Source organism: Equus quagga, chromosome 4, assembly GCF_021613505.1.
Source record: "Equus quagga isolate Etosha38 chromosome 4, UCLA_HA_Equagga_1.0, whole genome shotgun sequence".
NCBI classification, from domain to species: domain Eukaryota; kingdom Metazoa; phylum Chordata; class Mammalia; order Perissodactyla; family Equidae; genus Equus; species Equus quagga.
This window is the reverse complement of record NC_060270.1, coordinates 67,596,620-67,619,208: the sequence shown is the minus strand read 5'-3', so window position 1 is coordinate 67,619,208 and position 22,589 is coordinate 67,596,620. Positions and strand designations below refer to the sequence as shown.

The 22,589-nt window shown below is 39.7% G+C and overlaps 1 protein-coding gene across 1 annotated transcript in view; it reads left to right on the top strand.

The window, feature by feature from the left end:
• Positions 1-22,589, top strand: part of CNTNAP5 (contactin associated protein family member 5) — a 765,902-nt gene that overhangs the window by 318,565 nt on the left and 424,748 nt on the right. Inside the window, exons 4-5 of the mRNA XM_046657745.1 lie at positions 5,649-5,796; positions 20,887-21,090. Coding sequence (XP_046513701.1) covers positions 5,649-5,796; positions 20,887-21,090 — 352 coding nt within the window. The remainder of the gene's footprint in view (positions 1-5,648; positions 5,797-20,886; positions 21,091-22,589) is intronic.

Below are 22,589 nucleotides of genomic sequence, written 5' to 3'. Positions count from 1 at the left end.
GACTTGAAATAGAAGTCTCCCTGAGAATTTCTGATATTCCCTGTCAACGTTACTGAGGCAGAATTTGGTTGTTGCACCTATTATTTCTTGCCCAGACTGCAATTAGGCAAATTAATAACATCTTCCCTGTGGCACCTGGATGCTTATAATCTGGCTGCCAGTCAAAGTCATCAGTGTGGGTTGGCTCATTATGGTGTATTCGTTGATTCCAAATGAGTTACTCTGGTGGCAGTTAACCCAGACCAGTTCACTTTCCAGTGATAAGGGCCAGCGACGGTCCCATCTTAGGCTCACAGTTTACGCCTACTCCATTAGCTGCCTAATAAAGTGGGAGACGAGCATCAGCACCTTCATTATGACCACAGGTTCTTCCATTCATAAACCAAAATGTTGTTTAATGTCGAGGAACGAGTGTCCAAGGGGAAGGAGCTGAATGCTGACTCCAGCACTCTCCTTTTGCTTACTTGTGTGTCCTCCTACATGCTCAAGGATGAGAAAGCTACCCTGGGAGACCCTTTATATGTGTATCTTCTGTTTTATAAGCACATTGGAAGTTAACTTCTCTGATCCTCATGTTTCTTTAACTACAGGGGGATGAAAGACTAACTTCTGCACTGTGTTCCTACATAAGACAAAATCAATGAACAGCTTTGTCAAGAACCATGTGCATGCTTTTTGAAATAATAATGATAATATTTATCTCATGACAACAGTACAAAGTCTGTGCCCAAGTTCAATATAATACTACTTCAGCTGGGGTGAGGACAAAAACAAACTTCTGCGAAGCAATGTGTATAATATTATTCAGAATTAACCTCTCTGATTCCCAGGGTCTCCTGATGAACACTATAGTGGGGAATACTATGTTAAAGGGCCACACAGTTCTAAGATGTCTTGTAAATTCTAAAAGGTTAAATGTATGTGTGTGGGTGTGTGGGGGTGCCTCCTGTAGTGAGGATGTTGGCTAAAATCCTTCTGATGATAATTGGAGTGCCATGAACTAAAATATGCTGAGGGCCTAGCAAATATCTGATGTGGAGGAGACTCTCAAAAATGGTGGCTATTGTGCCACAGCAATTATTTGTTTTCAGAAACCAGACATTTGAAGGTGATGAGAATGAAATAAAAAGGTTATTGGACTTTAATCAGAATTTCTATAATCCAGTCCCATTTGATAATTTCTTGATTTATAACTTATGACCCCACTTAAATGCCGCAAAATTTAGTCTTCTTGTCTTTAGAATGTTTACAGATTTCCTACCATTTGATATTATGATCAAACGAACTGATGAGCATTCTTTGCGGTCACTTTTTGCCTCCCATTACCAGGAAAATTATCAATCCGATTTCTATCATCAGAGCTTAGGTCTGCCTCTTCTAGAACTTCACATGCATAGAATCATAGTCTGTACTTTCTGTGGCTGCCTCTTTCACTCAACATAATGTTTGTTGCAAGTATCAGTAGTTTCTTACTTTTTATTGCTGAATAGTATCCCAATCTATTAATATTCTGAGTTCAAGCTTTTTCTATCTTCTGAGGGTGGAAGCTTAATTTTTAATTTTATATCTTTCTTCTTATGTAAAAAAAGCATTTAAAGACATATATTTTCTTCTAAGGACTGTTTTGGCTGTGTTCCACAAATCCTGATATAGCATTTTTGTCATCATTCAACTCAAACTGTTTTCTAATTTCCATTCTGATTTCTTCTTTGACCTATGTGTTATTTAGAATTGGGTTGATTAACTGCCAAATATTTGGGGGTTTTCTAAATAATTTATTAGTATCAATTCCTAATTCAATTTAATTGTGGCTAGAAAACAGACTGAATGGTTTCATTGAGACTTAACTTCGTCATGTAGGATATGATCTCTCTTAGTGAATGTTCCAGGAGCTCTTGAAAACAATGTATAGTCTGCAGTTGTCCAGTGATGTGTTATATGAACATTAATTAGGCCAATTTCACTGAGTATGTTCATTGAATCTTCTATATTCTTACTTTCTTTTTTCCCACTTATTCAATCAATTACAGAGGGAAGATATTAAGAAGCAACTAGAAATGAGGATTTATTTCTTTTTCCCTTTTGGCTTCTGTCACATTTTGCTTCTTGTATTTTGAATCTCTGTTGTAGGTGCATACACATAGGGTTGTTTTTTTTTTGTCTTCATGATGAATTGACACTTTACAATTTTTAAAAGTCTTTTGCATCTTGTAATACAGCCTACTTTTTCTGACATTAATAGAGGAACTCCAGGTTTGCGATGCCCTCAATGTGCATGGAATATCTTCCCCATCCTTTTGCTTTCAATCTGCCAACACTTTTAGTACTAAAAAACAGTGTTGTACAAAAAACACATAGATGATCCTTGCTTTTTTTAATCCAGTCTGACAATTTCTGCCTTTTAATTGTAATTTTCTCTTAATTTTCTTTTACTGTAATTATCAGTTAGGTAAGTTTAAGTCTACTGTTTTGAAATTTCTTTATTTTTCTTTTCTGTTATTCATTCCTTTGTTTCTCATTTCTTGTCTTATTTCGGGTTAAGCCAGGATTGTTGTTGTTGTTGTTACTGGTTTTTAGTATTCCTCTTTTCTTTTTGTTGGCATTGTGACTATACCACTTTGGTTTATTTTTGTGCATCCTTAACTTATTGCAGTTTTCCTCAAATTGATGTTACTTTATATATAACATCAGGGCCTCACAGTGATATAATTTTATTTATTCTGTATTCTATCCTTTGTGGTTTTATTGACACGTTTACTTCTACATGTGTTGGAAACATCACAATACACAATTAGTTTTTCTTTAAACTGTGAATTGACTCTTTAAATATTTAAGAGAAGGAAGAAAAAATCTTTTATATTTACCATTTTGAGTGTTCTTTGTTTCTTCCTGTACACAGAAAATTCTATCTGTCATCAATTTCTTCAGATTGTTCAACTTATTTAGCAATTCTTAGCAGTGGGGGTCTGTAGGTACTAAATTATCACAGTTTTAGTTTAAATGAAATGGTGTTTATTTTTCCATCATATTTTAAAGCTACTTTTGCTCTATATAGAATGCTAGGTTGACAATTTCCTACTTTCAGCATTTGTTTTGGTCTCTGTTGTTTCTCATGACAAGTCAGCTGTCATTCTTACTGTTATTTAATTGTTATCTTCAGCAGTTGAGCTGGCTTTGGATGGTGGCAGCTTTAAATCATCTAACAGGGCCTTGGAATCCAAGTACTAGGAGAGTTAGGAGAGCTTTCCCTCTTTTCATCCCAGCCTACAACGTCCTGCATGGCTATGTGACGATTGTCTTGGTCAAGTTGGTGAGAGTTTGCTGCAGCTTCCTTTAGACTCAATCTGCCTATAGCTTTAAATGTTTCCAAGGTACTTTTAGTCCATGGTTCTACCAGCTCCAGGAGGGCCCTGGGACCATGCACTGCACACCTTGAGATTTCAAAACTTTCAGACCTTGGGTGTACTCAAACATGAGCCTATAAAACTATGAACCTACAAATGATCGGATTCTAGGATAATAGGACTTTGGGACTGTGAGACTTTAAGATCACAAAACTGCAAGATGGTGAGATTCAGAAGACTTAGTGCTTGCCCAGTATCACATAATCATGCCAGGATGCTGCCACCTTTGATGAGAATCCAGGATTCCCTCATCAGAGCACAGAATACATGAGATAAGAGATTCTATAAAGGATCCCAAGATCACAAAGTAAATCTTTAATCTGGAATTATACAACCAGGATTTCAGTATTTCAGTATACAACCAGGATTTCTCCCTGAGTGTGAGTAAGGTCCTCTTAAAAGTTCAGTTAGATAAATGATGCTACAGACCCATGGACTTTACATGCCTTGAGAGGTGAGTGGTAGGACATATGATTAAGAGGGAATCCAGATTAGTGAATGGAAGACTCCCCAGTTAGGTTATAGAAAAACATAAAATGCCTTCACTCCATCCAAAACAATGAGAAAGCATCAGAATGTCGCCCACCTGCACACACACACACACACACACATTTATCAAAGAAGTATGGACACGTAAATTTTAAAAAGAACTGAACTCTACAGACGAGAGTCCTTTCTAAGTAAGCAAGGGATTGAGGAGGTTTTATACCTGTGTCTGTTGCTAAAGTTGGGAACAGGACATGTGGAATAACAAGCCTGCCAAATAAAATTCTTTTATGGATGAAGAGAAAATAGCCAAACCTTTGACAAATCTGTAGACTAGAATGTTTGATTTGAATCTTGAGGAATTCCTCTCCGCCAAATCATTCTCTTACTCAAGAGTTTTGCAGCAAGCATAGCTGCAAAGTTGGAAATGAGCTTCTTCCTTCTTCATAAGCCACTTCATGATATATAATAGTGCATCAACTGCCTACTGTCAGAGTTATTAGCCAGTGGGTGTTTTGTGTGCAGCAGAAATGTCAGATTGTTCAAGATACCTTCGATTCACAGGTATTGTAAGGATAAAATCAAGATTGAGGTTTGGATCTTTGAAAATCGTCTCTATTAAATAGATAAAATCCTTTACTTGGTGTTTCTTTTGGCCATTTGTGAAACCAATGAATCTTCTTTTTATTGGTTGACATTGATAGTACATTAGCAAGCATGCTTTATCTATGAATACTTGAGTCAGCAAATTATCATGCTAGCTGACATCCTATCATAAAGATTAGGTACAATTGGCATGATGACAAAGTTCTGGGGTTTGAGTAGTGGTGACGGTTGCATGACAATGTGAATGTACTTAATGCCATTGAACTATACACTATAAATTGGTTAAAATGGTAAACTTTATGTTATGCATATTTTACCCCAATGGAAAAAAAAAGAGATTAGGTATGAGATTTGGGATCTGCCGAATAATTTCTACTCCAGAAATCATTCATCTAAATGAAGGCTAAGATACATAGTTTCAGTGTGCCAAATAGCTCCTGTGCTGTGTCTTCCTTTGCTTAAACTTTGTAAGGAAGTGTGAAAATGAATTACATAAAAGTTGGGGCTTCTTGTGCTCCTTTCTGTAACAATTAACAATGGAATAGTTGGAGAGTGTGGGGCTATAGAAAAACCATAGGCTTTGGAATAGAACAACCTTGGAACTGAATCTCAGATCAATTTCTACACAATGAGATGATTTGAAGATTTTTTCCTCCCGCTTCTTGTCTGTAGGCTTCAGTTTTTTATCTGTAAAATGGTAATAATGATAATAGAAAGTGCTTAGTGTAGTGACTGGCTTGATTAACAGTAATGATTACTTCAGTAAAAGTCTTTCCTTCTAAGAGGAGATTGCCAGTTACCTCCCATACCACAGTTACTATGAACATTCGGAATGTTGGGACCTCACTGTATTATTTACTTCATGAAGCTTTCAGGTGTCATGTCTTATGACCTCCTAAGATTGACTTATTCACAAAATTGGGGGGGGGGGTTCTTAAAGAATAATGTACAGTATTTCTGAAAAAATATGACACATAGTGAAGAATTTTCATCAGAGTGGGATTTCATTTGAAATATCTGAGAAATTGAGGATTTTACCTGAAAGACTTTGTGGAGTAACATATGTGAATGTCCATTGGCATTCTTTGAGCTCTGGCACATGAGGGAGATGACGTGGTATAGACCTCACTGGGCCTCCTTTTCTCTCTGCAGACCTTCGCAGGAAACATGAATGCAGACAGCGTGATGCACCACAAGTTACTGCACTCAGTGAGAGCCCGGTTTGTTCGCTTTGTGCCTCTGGAGTGGAATCCAAGTGGAAAGATTGGCATGAGGGTTGAGGTCTATGGATGCTCCTATAGTAAGTACCCACACAGATCATGAACGCTGGTGTGCAATTGTGAGCAGCACTGTCCACACGCTATCAGTTGATCTACATTGAGATTGGCAATCTCAATTATTCTAAAGTCATTTCTAGACTTCAATAACTTATGTGTACTTGAAAATGTCAAATTCAACTCAGAGGTAGAAAACTTATTTAGAGATTAAAGAGCTTGGAGGTGATAAGATGACAAGGACTCAACAAAAATAGTTCAAAATTAAGAGTTCTTTGAGTTTGAGCTACCATTTGTTCTAGTAAAAAAATAATTTAAGTTCAATTCTTTCCCAGAAGTGAGGTGAGGTATTATAATGTTCTCCCCGGCCTTGGAACTGTGAATAGAAAATGTTCTCCCTCTTCACTTGTTCTAGAAGAAGAGAAGGAGCATTTCCTTCCCATGCAAACCATGGAATGCTTCTCTTCTGGAATTATGCTAGCCATCCATTCATTTGTGAGTTGTTTGAATGAAATTTAAAAGCTCCTTGTTGCATACAAGGAAGGGTGTAGACATGGTAGAACTGGTTATCACTCTGGAATATGGTCAGAATTATGCAGGAAAGGTTCCCATCCCTATAATTCTCCCCTGCAGGCTTTATATTTAAATATAAAATTTCATCATAATAAATTATTTTTCTGCCTTAGCAGTGACATCTCCTATTTATATGCTAAAACCTAATGATCCCTAATGAATGAACACATTTGATCACTCCCACTTTAATATAAATGGGGTCAATAGATGCCTGCTTTTGGTTACAGGAGTGCCTGGTGGGTTACATGCCTGTACTGTTTTCCACAGTGCGCTCAAGTGAATGCCTGCATCAAAATCACCTGGAGTGCTCCTTAAAAATGCATTTCCCTAGCCCTGCCCCATATGTACTGGATTATGATTTCTGGGGATAGAAAACTGAAACCTGAGTGTTAACATGCCTCCCAGGGAAACTATGGACATAGAGTGTCTACTAAAAATAAAGTCTTGCACAGAGGGGATTTACCTGTGAAATCACTGTCTTTCTCTTGAACAAGCACCTTCAGAAAGAAAGTGCATTGGAACAAATGCATCATCAAACCATTAGGCCAACGAGACCCTGCCCTCCACTCTGGCCGCTGTATCACAAAGTACAGAACGTCTGTGAGGGTGTATGCTTCCAGCCCAGGATTTCTGGGGCGTCCAGATTCTCTGGTTGCCTCTTCCCTTGATAACAGTTGTCACTACTAGGAGGTTTATTTTTAAGTACAACATGAAGCTTTAATGCTGAAATAAAACGTTTATATTATTACTTAAGCCATCTATTTTGGTATAATAATCCTCTTAAACTTTAACACATCTTCATACTTTTGTTTTCTCTCAATCCTGTCAGTTATCCTTGTTTTTCATGCTCATTGTTCTGTATGCTTGCACAGAAAGACTCACAGCATCAAGTTAAATAAGAGACTGTAGGGTTGAAAAAGACCTTTGAGCAACATGTTTAGCTTTTTCTGGTGATGGATCCCTTTGAGAATCTGATGGTAGCAAGGGACACTCTCTTAAGAAAAGTGCTGAGAGTAACATGCAAATTTTTGTATAATATTAGGAGGTTCACGGATCTGCCAAAGCCAATTCTAGGCCAGGCTAAGAGCTCGTGACATTGAGGTAGCCCAGTCCTATATGCAGTCTTCTTCAGGAAGGCTCCACACCTGGTGAGCGCATCCTCAAAGGGCAAAATAACCCTCAGGTACATAGTGTGAGTGAGGGGAAGTTAACCACCTTGGGGAGCTGTTGGACACAGAACAGCCTTCTCTGAAATGCTCCTCGGCTGGCACTCTCTCATCTTCAGTCACTAGTCCTGGTGCTTTGGTGCTTTTTCCCTTTGGAGAAAAAGAACATGTCTCTCAGTTTCCATCTAAAATCAACACCTCAGCATGTTGTCTGGATCCAAAACTCTCTTTCAACATCATCTTATCCCCATTTTTCTGAGTCATGCCTATAAACATAAATTTTGCTGTATAAGCTATTAAATAAAGCAACAACAACAACAGCACTATAGCAACTACCTCTCCTTCTCCTCTGCGCTCCTCTTCCTAGGTTAGCTTCTCTCCAAAGCTTGTCTTTAGTTACTGACTCTAACTGCTCACCTCCCTGACAGGCGGTGATCAGTTTAATGTGTCATCCTGGCTAGGCTGTAGTCCCCAGTTATTCAACCAAGCTCTCCTCTAGGTGTTGCTGTGATGTGGTTAACATCTACAATCATTTGACTTTAAGTGAAGGAGATTATCCTTGATAATCTGGGTTGGCCTCATTCAGTCAGTTGAAAGGATTAAGAGCAGAACTGAGGTATCCCTGAGGAAGAAGAAATTCTACCTGCGCACTACAGCCTCGGATCTTGACAGAGTTTCCAGCTTGCTCCTGCTGACAGTCTGCCTTACGGATTTCAGACTTGCCTGGCCAGCCCCTACAATCCCATAAGCCAGTTCCTTGCAGTAAATCTCTCTCTTTATGTATATAGGACCTGCTGGTTCTATTTCTCCCAGGGGAGCCCTGAGTAATGCAGAATGCTCTATAGAAACTACTTCCGTCAACACCACTAGTGACCTCCATGTGGCTAAATCCAATGGTCGCTTCACTTTTCACTTCACTCAGCCTCTCAGTAGTATTTGGTTCAATTAGCTATTTCCACTTTTTAAAAACCTGGCTTTCCCTTCTCTCTCACTTGTTACCTCTCCTCATTCTCAGGGCTTGGTCTCAGGATTTTTTCGTCTTTCCATCTATACCCTTTGCCTAGCTGAATTTACAGAATTCCATAAATTTAAATATCATCTATATGCTGATCATCTCCATATCTGTATCTCCTGGCCTGACTTCTAGAATTAGGTATACAATATACTTGATATCTCCACTTGAAACTATAATAAATATCTAAAGTTGAGTATCGCAACAGAACTCTTGAATACCATTCACTCAGCAAGCTACTCATTCACATCTCCCTCATCTCAGTAGATGGCACCACTGTTCATCCACTTGCTAGAGCAAAATCCTAGGAAGCAGCTTTGATTCCTCCTTCCCAGAACCTCTACTCGTATGCTACCTATCTATCATTCACAGTGGCTCCACCAGAAATGAGGACAACCGTCCTAAACTGTGATTAATGGAGAAGCCTGCTGGGAGACAGAACCAGTATCTTTCCTATCAGTGGCAACTTTTCCATCATTAAGTTAGCAATTGCCATTAGAAATGCTGCCATCAACATCATAAACGTCTCCTTCCCCTACTGTCATTTAGTACGTACAATAGGATGTGACACGTATTCCAAACCTCACAACAATCTTTCAGGATAGGAGTTATTGTTCTTATGTACCGTGGAAAAGGAAATTGAAATTTATAAAGGCGAAGTAACTTTTTGAAAAAGTAAGTAGTTTGCATCCTTAGCCAAATATTCCTTCTGAGCTCTAAAAATATATATTCATTTGCCTGATTGATATTTCAATTTGGTTAAGTCATAAATAGTTCAAATTTAACATATCCCAAAGGGGACTCTTAATTAACTTGTACTCTCCAACCACACTCAGTATCTTCTTTTCACGGTCTTTCTCATCTCAATAAATACTGCCAGTTGCCCAAAGCAGACCTTAGAATCTTTCTTGAAGTCTTTCCTCTCCCTTGCTTCCCACAGTAAATCCATCAGCAAGTTCTACCAGCATTACCTCCAAAAATCATCACAAATGCATCCATTTCTTTTCTTCTCACAGTCACCAGCCTAGTTCAGTTACATCTTCTATCATCTGAATTTTTAACTCAGCAACCCACTTCCACTCTTCTTTTCTTTCAGTTCGTTATCTCTGCTACAGTCAGTGGGATAATCATAAAATACAGAGTTGTGCCACTTTTTGCTGAAAACCTTTTAATGGCTTCTGTCTACACTTAGGAACAAAAGCAAAATCCTGTGCATAAAGAACAGGCCTTGTAGGATCTGGCGTTTGCCTACTTCACCAGCCTTACCATCCAGCAAGATCTCCTCCTTATCTGGGCTCAAGCCCTTCTGGCTTCTGTTCTGCCATCTATTGCACCATGATCTCTCCTATCTCAGGACCCTTGTTTTTGCTTATCCCTCTGTCTGGAATGCTCCCCACTCCCTCTGCCCTCTATGGCTCAATTCTTCTTCTTCTTCTTCTTTTTTTTTTTATTTTTTTAAAGATTGACACCTGAGCTAACATCTGTTGCCAAACTTTTTTTTTCCCTTCTTCTTCTTCTCTCCAAAGCTCCCCAGTACATGGTTGTATATTCTAGTTGTAGGTCCTTCTGGTTGTGCTATGTGGGATGCCGCCTCAGTGTGGCCTGATGAGTGGTGCCATATCCGTGCCCAGGATCCCAACCAGCAAAACCCTGGGCCGCTGATGCGGAGTGGGTAAACTTAACCACTTGACCATGTGGATAGCCCCTCTTTGTCTCAATTCTTGATCAGTCTCAGCTTTATTATCTTTTTCTCAGAGAGGTGCCAATTGAGTCCCAATTTAAATAAGGTTACTCTTATTTTTTTGTCTTAAAGCGTACCATTCTTTTCTTTCAAAGCATTGATCACTGTCTTCATCTGTTTGGGCTGTTATAATAGAACACCACAGACCGAGTGTCTTATAAACAACAGAAATTTATTTCTCACAGTTTTGGAGGCTGGAAAATTCAAGATCAAGGTATAGCGAATGTCTGGTGTTTGGTCTCTGGTGAGAGCTCACTTCCTGTTTCCTAGATGGTCATCTTCTCACTGTGTCCTCATCTGGCAGAGGGGCAAGGGAGCTCTCTGGGGTGTCTTTTATGAGGACACTTTCATGAGGGCTCCACCCTCATGATCTAATTACCTCCCAAAGAGCTCACTTCCAAATACCAACACTTTGGGGATTATGTTTCAACATATGAATTTGGGAACATAGAAATTGAGAGATATATATAGAGAGAGAGACAGACAGAGACAGAGAGAGATAGAGACAAAGAGAAATATATATATATATATATATGATAGATAGAGATTATATAGATAGTTTAATAGCTATTTACTTGTGTATTTCATTGTGAATTACCTCTCACCTACCAGTTTATGAGCTCCATAAGGTCAAGGATCCTACCCACTTAGCTACCCAGTTCTCAGTGCAGAACGAGGTCCATTTCAATTATAGCCGTTAAACTTGTTGACTGAACAACTTCCTCAACGTGGCACAACCAGTAGGCTTCTGAGGCAGGATTTGAAGGCACTTCTTTATTGTTCTATATTTTAGGTCTTTCCACTATTGTGCCTCAAAGCGTATAGTCATATGACACGGGGAAATTTTCTTAGAGGGGAAACATCATAATCTTCTAGTACCCATATTATTGTTTTATTCAGAAGACCAATGTGAGCAGCCTACAATTGCTGAGCCTATGTAACTAAGATGTCCAGGGATAAAGTCAAGCTATTGCTCAGTCCAACAGCTGCTGGGCTAACATACCTCTATTTCTTTATTCTTTATCTGCATTCTCAAACCTACCACTGCAAAGAGTCACCTAAGGATGTATTTCTAAAGGCAACATACAGTAATATTAAATACATGGGCTCTACACTCAAACTACCAGAGATGCAAACCTAGCCGTATCACCTACTGGTTGTGTCATCTTGGACAGTCTTGGGTCATCTGTGGACACAGTTTCCTTTCCTACGAAAAGAGAGGTAATAACAGTACTCCTTGTGCCATAGGCAAATTGCTTGAAATAATGCTTGGCATATGATAAGCATTAAAAATGTGTTAGCTGTGATCATCATTACCTTCATCTGGTATTTAAGCTGGTCACCAAACTTCTCTCCATTTTTCTGTGTCCTCCTTATTTAGGACCACATCTCACCTGTACGTCAAAGGAATGAGGCCAACTTTTTTACACACCAGGTCTCGAGGGTTCTAACACCTTCATCAGGACATCGGGAGACTTTGGGTCGTGTCAACTTCTGTCTGGAGCTTCTATTTGAATTTCTTTAAATATAGGAAGCTAATTAATTTTAAAAAGCATTATAAAGTCTGATAAGGTATAATGATCTGTCAGGCTTCCCAATCTCATTAAAAATTGCAATCATCATTATATACCTCAAGTTGCCTCCTTTCAACATACAGAAAAGATTTTGCTCCTATTTGGCTAATTGTTGCAAGTGGTGTCATTGAAAATCCATCAGCCTCAGAGCTGAAGTCATATTCTCTTTCCCCAAATAAATCTCTCTGTCATTCTTGCTTCAGCTGTCCTCTTTGTTGTTGTTCCATCATCTGGGGCCATTTATCATACATTGTAGAATCCACAACACTGTAAATTTCATCTTTGGCATGTTGGGGCCCATATGTTCTATCACAGGGAACCTCACAAGTCTGAGCTTATAGATGTGCAATCCCTGGAGAAGTAAAGGGACAGCAGTCAGACCTGGGGACTTGGAGACCTCAGTGTGAGCTTTGAATCCAGCTTTGGAAATCATAGCATTTCATTGCTGGAAAAATCTCTAAGATCATTGGTTGCAATTCCTTTATTCTATAGATAAGGAAATTGAGGGGCACAAATGTTTTAAAATTGAATTGGTCAAAGAATGGAATCTTCCTACTCTTCTTTCTCTTAGTTCATATAGGAATAACTGTAAAGTCTTTTCTATGAAGAGGCAAATATACATATATATGAGCAATAAAAGCACATTAAGAAACACTGTGATTAAGTCAATTTTTCTGATCTATCCTAAAAAACTCTTCTGATTAAAGATTTTAAAATTCCTTCAACACACAGTAAGCATTACTCAGGACCCCTCTCTGCTAGGCTTTGGAGCACTAGAAATAAATAAGACAATCTTGCCCTTTAAGAACTCAAGGATTCTTAGTGGCTACCAAGAGGAGAAAAAGAAACGCTCCTAAATGTGGAGGTCAAGGAAACCAAGTCTTTTGTGAGGCCAGCAAAGGTGGGGAAAAGCCAGGGTTAACAATTGTTCCTGATGAATTAACATCCTACTGCCCAGTGTATGATTGGACTGACTGTATTGCTCTGATTCTCATGACCCGTGTGCTAATGGTGGTGATTTTAAAGGGAACCTTAAAAAGGAAAATGACCTAATGTGAGTTCAATCACTTTATGCAGCAGTGGGTGTCCACACAAATGTCAAGACCTTGCCTCCCATAGTTTGTTTTACATTTACTCCCTGTTGAAACGGTCACTGGGGTGACTTACTGTTACTCCTCCACTGGCCTCTTAGCACTAAATTCCACAGTTTGTGCCCAGGCAGAATTATTAAAAAAGAGTGTTCAATTTCCCTCCAAAATAAAACAGTGGTAAATCTATTTTTTCAGAAAAAATGTCAACTAGTTTTAGGAGGGAAAAATAGCAGCTCTCTTCTTCAGTTTTTACACTACTATTTAAATGTCTCTTATCATGCAAACACGCTTTCAGGGAGCATTCACGTGTTGTGGCTGAAGATCATTGATGATGGTCTGAAGCAAGGGACCAGTTCATAATCGTATTATGGTCTTTTCACAAGGGTCAGCTGCTAAGTATCAGCCTTTGCCTTGATTAATCCTCCTGCGAACTTGTGAATGAGGTTTGTGAAATGTTAACCCCCTAATGAAACTTTCTTCCAATCTGTTTGCCCCTTAGTGGGGTGACCAGCCATTTCTCACTTACTGCCTACTCTGCATCTTTTACTTGGGGTGACTATATGTCCAGCTTGTCTGTAGAGTCCTAGTATATGCTTGTTATCCCAGTTCAGGTATCTACAGGTCCAGTTTTCACTCTCACAAGTCTCTGTTTGGGTAATAAGTTGTAAGTTGTAAGTAATAAGTTGGGTAATAAGGGACTATAACCATGCTTTCTTTTATCACAGCCTACACCACCAAAGTGATTGATCTGCCAGGTTTTAATGGTATTGTGTCTGAGTCCCTGAATAGAACAGCCTGTGTCTCAATCATCTTTGCATCTCATAGCTCAGCATAGTGACCAAAAAGAAAACAGAATATGCCCAATATCTGTCCAAGAATGACAAATAAACAAATGAAAGGATCTCGACTAATTTGAAAGTTCCCTAAATGGAAGGCATTATTTTGGTATAATCTTTGTAGTTATCAAACAGTTTTAACTGCACTCAGAGATGTCTGCAAGTCTAAGAAATCCAAAACATACCAGGCATTATAAGAAGGCAAGTCTGACTGAGCTAAAAAGTCCGTCTGCTAAAGTTAGGATTGGAATTCAGCGTTTTGATTTCTTTTTTGTACTATGACTGTTTTTTATGCTGTTTTCCTGAGACCTACCCTATTTTTCACCTGCTATCATATGCAGAAATGTCAGAAATTCTGGAAGAAAAGCTATTCTTAGGAGATGTCACAGTTAGCTTTGGAAACTTACATTGTTTTCGTAGTTCATCTGAGGTTATCATGAGTTTATTCTCATAAGGCCTGGAAAAGTCACAGAATTGGTGGAGGATATGTGCAAATTTGAGCTGACTGTGGAAACCTTTGTGGTTTGTGGATTGCTAGCCAAAGCCCTTGAGTCTTCAGTACAAGTGGATGGTCTGAATAATAACCATTTTTCTTATATAATGTATCATGAGATAAACTTCAAACTGTAATTGTATTGAAAATCATGTTTACTGTGAGCAGCCGAAGAGTCTGAGTGGAACTAATTGTTTCAGGGTGAATCGATAGTTTCTCCTGTCAACTTTGAGCTTCAGCTTCCCAGCCTGTGAGAGAACAGACTCTGTGTCAGCAGCCCACACAAGAGCCCTCCTCAGCCCGCTTGGGGATTCGAGCTTGAAATCTTTTATTCAGTGGAGCTCTTTTTTTAGCTGGTTTGTTGACAAGCTACCAACATCCATCAAATATGCCAGAATATGCCTCCAGAACTCTGTCTTTCTCAGAAAACAAGCTGTGACAGCTGGGTCAGCAATTATGGGCCCAGTGGGAAGTCGGACGGCACTGGCACTGGCATTCTCAGCACCACTGGCATGCAGGGAAGTGCATGCTGGCTTTATCTTGACCTACAAGGACAGTTTTGTGACCTGTAGGACCTGCTCTTATCCTGGAGACTCCTTGGGTCCTCAAAGTGGCTTATTCTTCATATTCTAGAGAAATCTACCAAAGTATGACCATCTTAACAAACGGTCAAACTGACATTGAATTGAGTCAATTTGAATTGAATTGAGCTCACAATAATGAGATCTTAAAAACTGAGTTTAACGGGACTGGCCTGGTGGCGTAGTGGTTAAGTTCACGTGGTCTGCTTCAGTGGCCCGGAGTTCACAAGTTCGGATCCCAGGCGTCGACCTAGCACCACTCTTGAGCCATACCATGGCAGCATCCCACATAAAATGGAGGAAGATTAGCACAGATGTTAGCTTACTCAAGAAGAGGAAAAAGAGGAAGATTGGCAACAGATGTTAGCTCAGGGCCAATCTTCCTCACACAAAAAAACCCAAAAAATAAAAAACAGTTTAAGAAAGAGGGAGAAATTGTCCACTCCAGGAAGTAAATATCTAACAGCTGTTTCTGATCAGGATTGTTGATGACAGGAGGAACTCTAATGAGTGGTCACCATGTATTAAAGGAAGGAAAAACGAAAAAATAACCAAGCACTAAAAGGACCACATTAGAATTTTGCCACCTTTGTAAGAGACAGCGACACCAGGTGATTCCACTGAGAAGGGGTGGAATGAGGAGCCAGGATTGGAATTCAGGCTGACCAAGTAAATAATACAGATGAATTATCTAAAAACCAGAGAGTTCATCCTAAAAACCAGAACTGACTATGCACTTTCCCTACTTTAAAAATTGTAACAATTATTTCTCCACTGACGTCTGAGTCACATTGACATCCATATTATTTTATTTTTAATAGGACCCTCCATCACAAAATCCCTGTGTCTGTCCCCAACCTTATGATTCCCCACTGCTCGACATCCTATGCTTTGGCAAGAGGTTCTCAAACCTCACCATGCATTAGAATCATCTAGAGGAGTCGATAATGCACAGAGTTCTGGGTCCCAAGCCAGAGTTTCTGATTCCAAAGGTCTGCTGTGAGGTCTGAAAATCGCTATATCTAACAAGCTCCCTGGGGATACCGAGACTGCTGGTTCAGAGAGCAGGCTGGAGGGCTGCTGCCCCAGCAAGTCTGAAATCCACCATGTCACCTCCATGCCTCGCACAGGCAGCTCCTTCCTGTCCTGGCAATGCCTTCTCCCCACGCCTCACCTGCCTGACTTCCACTCACCGTTCAGCACTCAGGAATAGCATTGTGTTCTCCTGGAGAGGGGTAAGCACCCCTCCTTTGGGATCCCTGGCACACAGTGCTCATCTCCTTGCCTTGGATGTGTAATGGTGTGGTTGCTGACTTCAGTTTAGCCCTTGAGAGCAGGGACCTCTGTGGAGTTTATTGCTGTCAACCTTCACTGAACACAGGCCCTGCCTTGTTGAGGGGACTCAGTAAAGGTTTGAATGCAATGCCTGAGTGAAGTGAGACCACGAAAATTGACTAGAGTGGGGGGTTCGAGCTTAGGGGAGACAGTGAGGAGGAGAGGGCACTGCATGTCTACCCTAGAAAGGCCTCTCAGATGCTTGTGTGGCTTTCTGGGCCCTCACTGGAAGAGCCACTGCTTTGAGTCAACTTGGACTGTGAGAGAAGGAGCAGGAGCAGAAGAGCAGGACCACAGGGAAATTCACATCAACTTTTAAGGAAAATAAAACTTCTTATTTAATGTTATCTTCCCTTTAAATTGTCATCTCCTTTCTTATACACACACGCACACACATGCATACTCCCCAGCGCATGTCTGATTCTCACTGTACAGAGCCATGTCCAGTCTCGCTGTACATGAGACACAAATTTCACGTAATCCTCATACCAACCCCCTATTTTTTAATGAGGAAATACTTATGGCTTCACTGTCAAACAACTCATTACCACATGTATGCCTCTGGGCAAGGTACATAATCTTTCTGAACTTTAGTTTCCCTATCTTACAATGGGGAAAAATATGGACCTTGCAGGGCTGTTAAGAACATTAAATTAGGCAATATGTGTTAATTAGTTCCTTTTTCCCTAGAGAATGGATGATTTCATCCAGAGTAGGAAGTCTCTATGAGTGGCTTAGAGAGGCTGCAATAGAGAACACAGAAGGAATACTTAGTTTTGTCAGTTGCTTTCTCCGTGCTCTTAAAACTACAATCTGAGGTGATCACATGCTTCCCCATCTGCCAAGAGGAGCCTAGCTCTACCCTTTATGCACCTCCCCACACCCTTTCTTTTCCTTCGTTTTTTCCCCTTTTTTGGGTCTTGTTAAAGAGACTCTTCTTTCAAGATGCTTGTAAATCATGAATGAAAATGTTGTTATCCTTAACCAGACCCCTTGCCATGAATTAAGTACCAAAAGAGAGGAGCAAGACAAAGTGGTTACAAATAATATCTTATGAGAAAAACCCAGCAAATAATAGAATTGTTTAACTCAACAGCAACCCTATAAAAATGTGGGCCTTCATTGTTATTTTAAATTTGCTTTATCCAGTTGAAGTTGGGAATGCTGAGAACTTCTCACAGCTCCCATGCCTAGGGGAAATATTAAGTATTCAGTTGGTGAAAACTTTAATCCTTCTTCAAAACTTAATTTTTCTACCTTCTGTTTCTGCATCTGTGAAATGGCTGGTGTATGACTTAATATTGCGAAGGTGTGGGGTGTTCGTTTGAGTTCTCTTAGATTGGCAAAGTTTTTCTCATTAGCTGTCAGTGGTGTTAGGAGGACAGCTTGCTCTCTCTGCCAGGCTAAGTCCATGCTCTCTAAAGGAGGCCTCTCATGTCTGCACTGAGGAGCATACGCGAGTATGAATCACTGTCCACAAATCATATGTGTCATGTCCACTCACTCAGCACTAAATCCCCTAAGGACCCAGTTCCTGACCCACAGTCTGGTGCAGTGGCAGAGGGGAAGCAGTTGAAGAGAGCACGAAGACACTATGTACACACTGTGTGTACACATGAGGAATTTCAACTAGAGTTTGAGAAGCTGAAACATGGCAGAACAGGAAACGTGGGGCCAATTTGACATCCTCTGAGCAGTAATCCATCAAATCAAAAAGTGAAATAGTATCATTTTAGGTGAGAAGGTGCCATGTCAGCCACAAGATTGGACTTATTAGGATCTCAAGGCCCTTGGGTTATCCCAATCACTATGAATACTCCTAATACCTATTATTGACAACACAAATAATGTGCCAGACATGATATTGTCGCTTTGTATGTATGATCACTTTATATGTATTAGCATATTTAATTCTCACAGCAGTCTTCTCTGAAAGATGCTATCTCATTTTATAGAGGAGGAAATCAAGTCTTAGAGAGGTAGGTGAGCCAGCTAACAGGCTATGGCTATCATAGGTTAAAATCCCCGGTCTTACCTACACTATGACCTTCGTTATTCCGTGATTGATAACAGCTTGCTGCGTAGTCTCCCTTTTGTTTGGGTAGAGTCCAGTCCAAGCTACAGCTGTAGGGACAGTGGTGGGGTGATGTGAGGAGGGTCTGAGAGCAGTGGGGCTTTATGAAAATCTGTCTATATCTGACATTTTCTTTTTAGAGTCTAAGGAGTCATCAGAAACCTTTTGGTTAGAGCCACTTTATTCCACAGGACAAAATTGTAAAATTGCATTTTAAAACTAATTATAGTAAAAATATAATTTCATTTTTATTTTCATTTCAGAATTTTAGTCTACAAAGGATGTTTCTAGATCCTTGGTAAAAAAAAAACAATAATAATTTATCATTGTGTATGCTCAGGCTGAGGATTTTAATTGCTTGGTGAGTAATGAAGGCTTGAGTTTTCCTGAGTACTTGATTTCAAACAAGACCAATCCCACTCCTTCCATAACCCCATTCACCACCACCCCACCACATAAAAAGGTATAGAATGAATGTTTCAAGTTATAATTAAGCGGTTTTAAATTTTGTCCTATTACAAAGGTAATAAAAGTTCTCCGCAAAGATGTTTATACTTAAAAAATAGGAAAATAATGTGGAAAGAATCTTTATCAACACATCCCAAATAGAGTCCCTATTAAGTTATTTTTAAAGACTTTATTTTTTAGAGCAGTTTTAGATTCACAGTGAAACTAAGAGGAAAGTACAGAGATTTCCCATATACTTCCTGCCCCCATGCGTATATAGTCTCCCCAACTGTCAGCATCCTCCACCAGAGTGGTACATTTGTTACTGTTGGTGAACCCATACTGACATATCTCCATCATCCAAAGTCCACAGTTTACGTTATGGTTCACTCTTGTTGTTGTACATTCCATGGGTTTAGACAAATGTGTAATGGCATATATCCACCATTATAGTATCACACAGAGTATTTTCACTGCCCTAAAAATTCTCTGTGTTCTGCCCTCTCCCTACTGCCAACCCCTGGCAGCCATTGATTTTTTGACTTTCTCCACAGTTTTGCCTTTTCCAGAATGTCATATTGTTGGAATCATACAGTATGCAGCCTTTTCAGATTGGCTTCTTTCACTTAGCAATATGCATTTAAGTTTCCTCCATGTCTTTTCATGGCTTGATAGCTTGTTTCTTTAGTGCTGAATAATATTCCATTGTCTGGATGTACCACAGTTTATTTATCCATCCACCTACTGAAGGACATCTTGGTTGCTTTCACGTTTTAGCAACCGTGAATAAAGCTGCTATAAACATCTGTGTGCAGGTTGTTTCATGGACATGAGTTTTCAACTCCTTTGGGTAAATACCGAGGAGTGAGGTTGCTGGATAGTATGGTAAGAATATGTTTAGTTTTGTAAGAAACTGCCAAATGTCTTCCAAAGCAGCTATACCACTTTGCATTCCCACAATCAGGGAATGAGAGTTCCCATTACTTCTCATCCTCGCCAGCATTTGGTGTTTTCAGTCTTCCAGATTTAGGCCATTATTTTTTTTTATTTTTATTTTTTGAGGAAGATTAGCCCTGAGCTTAAATCTGCTGCCAATACTCCTCTTTTTGCTGAGGAAGATTGGCCCTGAGCTAACATCCGTGCCCATCTTCCTCTACTTTATATATGGGATGCCTGCCACAGCATGGCTTAATGAGTGGTGCATAGGTCAAAACCCGGGAACCCGAACCAGCGAACCCCTGGCTGCCGAAGCAGAACGTGCAAATTTAACTACTGTGTTACCGGGCAGGCCCCAAGATTTAGGCCATTCTAATAAGTGTGCCATCTTATTTCATTGATGTTATAATTTGCATTTCCCTGATGATGTATGATGTGGAACATCTTTTTGTATATTTATTTGCCATTTGTCTATATTCTTTGGTGAGATGAGAATTCTTATTAACTTTTTGGCATACAATTTTCAGATATGATTATACACACCTGTTGCATACGTTTATCCAAATCATGATTACTTAATCTTCTCTTTTTTGCTTTAACAATAATGAATGAGCATTTTTGTCTACAAGAATTGAAAGGATATATCTTACCAACAGAAGATAAGGCAGGGATGGTAAGGATGCAATATATTTTCCTCTGATCAAATGGCAAATCTCCCTTTACTGCACATTCTTTTCCACTGAACCCAGAGGAAACCTCAGAATCCTTCTCAACACTGGGTTCTAGGAAAACAGTACTATTCAATTAGAGTTGGAATAATAAACTATATTTTTCATCTTTATCCTTGAGCCTGAGGTAAGGAGATCAAGTGGCTCCAACTATCGTAAACAAATTAATATGGAAGATAAATCATGAGAGATTATTACAACCAGGCCTCTGACCCAGTGGAGCCTGAGATAGGTACCTGTGGTATTCTCATCCTGTTCCCTCAAGCAAAAGATGATATATCACTAATGAGAGGTTTTACTTCTAGACTGATGATCAGTTTACTTACACTTGGGGGTGATGGTTGCTTGTAAATAAATAATTCTCCCCAGTGTAATTACGTTGAATCTAGTCTATATGCTTCCTGTTGAGATGGGGCCTTTCAAATATCAAGAACATTCCTGTGAATTGGACAACAACTAAGATGGGGAGCAAGAAGAGTAATTATGAAGATATGCACTGATTTCTCCCTCTCTCTCTCTCTGTGCCCAGAATCGGACGTCGCTGACTTTGATGGCCGAAGCTCCCTTCTGTACAGGTTCAATCAGAAGCTGATGAGTACTCTCAAAGATGTCATTTCTCTGAAGTTCAAGAGCATGCAAGGAGATGGAGTCCTGTTCCATGGAGAAGGTCAACGTGGAGACCACATCACCCTGGAGCTCCAGAAGGGGAGGCTTGCCCTGCACCTCAACTTGGGTAGGGTCAGGCTTTGCCTCTTCCAGTGTCCGACTACACGGAACTCCTTTTTGTAGGTTACAGCTCCTTATCCCCCTAGCGTGTCAGGTGGATGTCACTGGAGTATAATCTAAGTGACATATTTCCTCTATCCAAGTTTGAGAAGAAAAATACCATATTTTGAAAAGGTTAAGCCATGGAAAGCATTTCTTGAAACAAGATCATATTGGTAGGTAGGGAGAGCTACAAGCTATTGTTGTTTATTGATTTATTATTTATCTATGTATTTATGTGTTTCTGTCTTCTAGTAATGAACTTTAAAGTAATTTGAGCAAGTTTAAACACACACACACAGACATGCACAAACACATATTATAATGAGGCTTACTTACAATCTATTCTATTTGGTACATTTTTGAAAGTTAAGTTCCAAAAGAAAAAAATAGAGAAAAACATTTTATTTCTTTAAGGTTTTTTTTATTCTTTTGGTGGAGGGAGAAGGGGTCATATTTGGGGATGGATCTAAGTTTTGGGGCATTCTCCTGTCTTGTTAGTGGAAACATTGTTTTCTTTAAGTGCCCTTGCTGTGCCAGAGCGAGCACTAGATTTGCCACATGCCAGCTAATTTAGCACAGAATGCCCTCCTGCCTTCTGTGTCTTTAGGACCCAGGCCTCCCACTGTGGGCTGCATCCATCACGGCTTGCCTCACCACAGGCAAGTCTGCATTTCATTGTCGTAGACTTCCTATCCCAGGGAAAGAGACAGAGACGTTCAGCCTCTTTTATATGATCAAAGGTACTTTAGAAGGAAGGGTGAGCCAGTGCAGAATGCAGGGAGCAGAGTTCCCGAAGATGCAAAAGCATACTGCAAAATCTCTTCTGTACAAAAAGAAACCAGAAAAGGAGCCAAGCTGAGAGAAAAGGAAGTGACCATTTTTTATGAGAATGACACACTGCCTCCCATTTGATACTTATTAATATTAGGGAAGGGGTAGATGTTATGCTTATGGAAGAGAAATATCACTAAGCATTTACTGTCCAATAGCAGAGAAGGAAAGTCTAGCAGAATTTAGTTTTTAATTTCAAGTTGCATGGAACACTGGAAAAAATCACAAATACTATATTTTAGCAATTAGCAGAACAAACACAAGAATGAAGATTAGTGCAGACTCACCCCAAAAGCCAGACAATGTAGGTCTTTATTTTGAGGCATTTCTGAGTATCTGCTTAGCCACCATGGTGAATATTGGCAGAGGTAGCAGGGAGAACTTCTGGAATCCCAAGTTTAACTCATAAAGTTGACACCTAATGCATTAGATTAAATACGTAACAAAGGAATCTTTAGAAGCAGCCTCTCACTCAGAAGAGAGCAATAAGAGGATTTGCTAGTAACCTAATTGGTTGTACTAACATACCTAAATAAGGAATTATCAGTGAACTATATGAAGGGTGGGCCAGCAAATACTCAGCAGAAATGCATCAGTTCCTTAACTGGCCTTTGGTTTTCAGAAAAGGAGTAC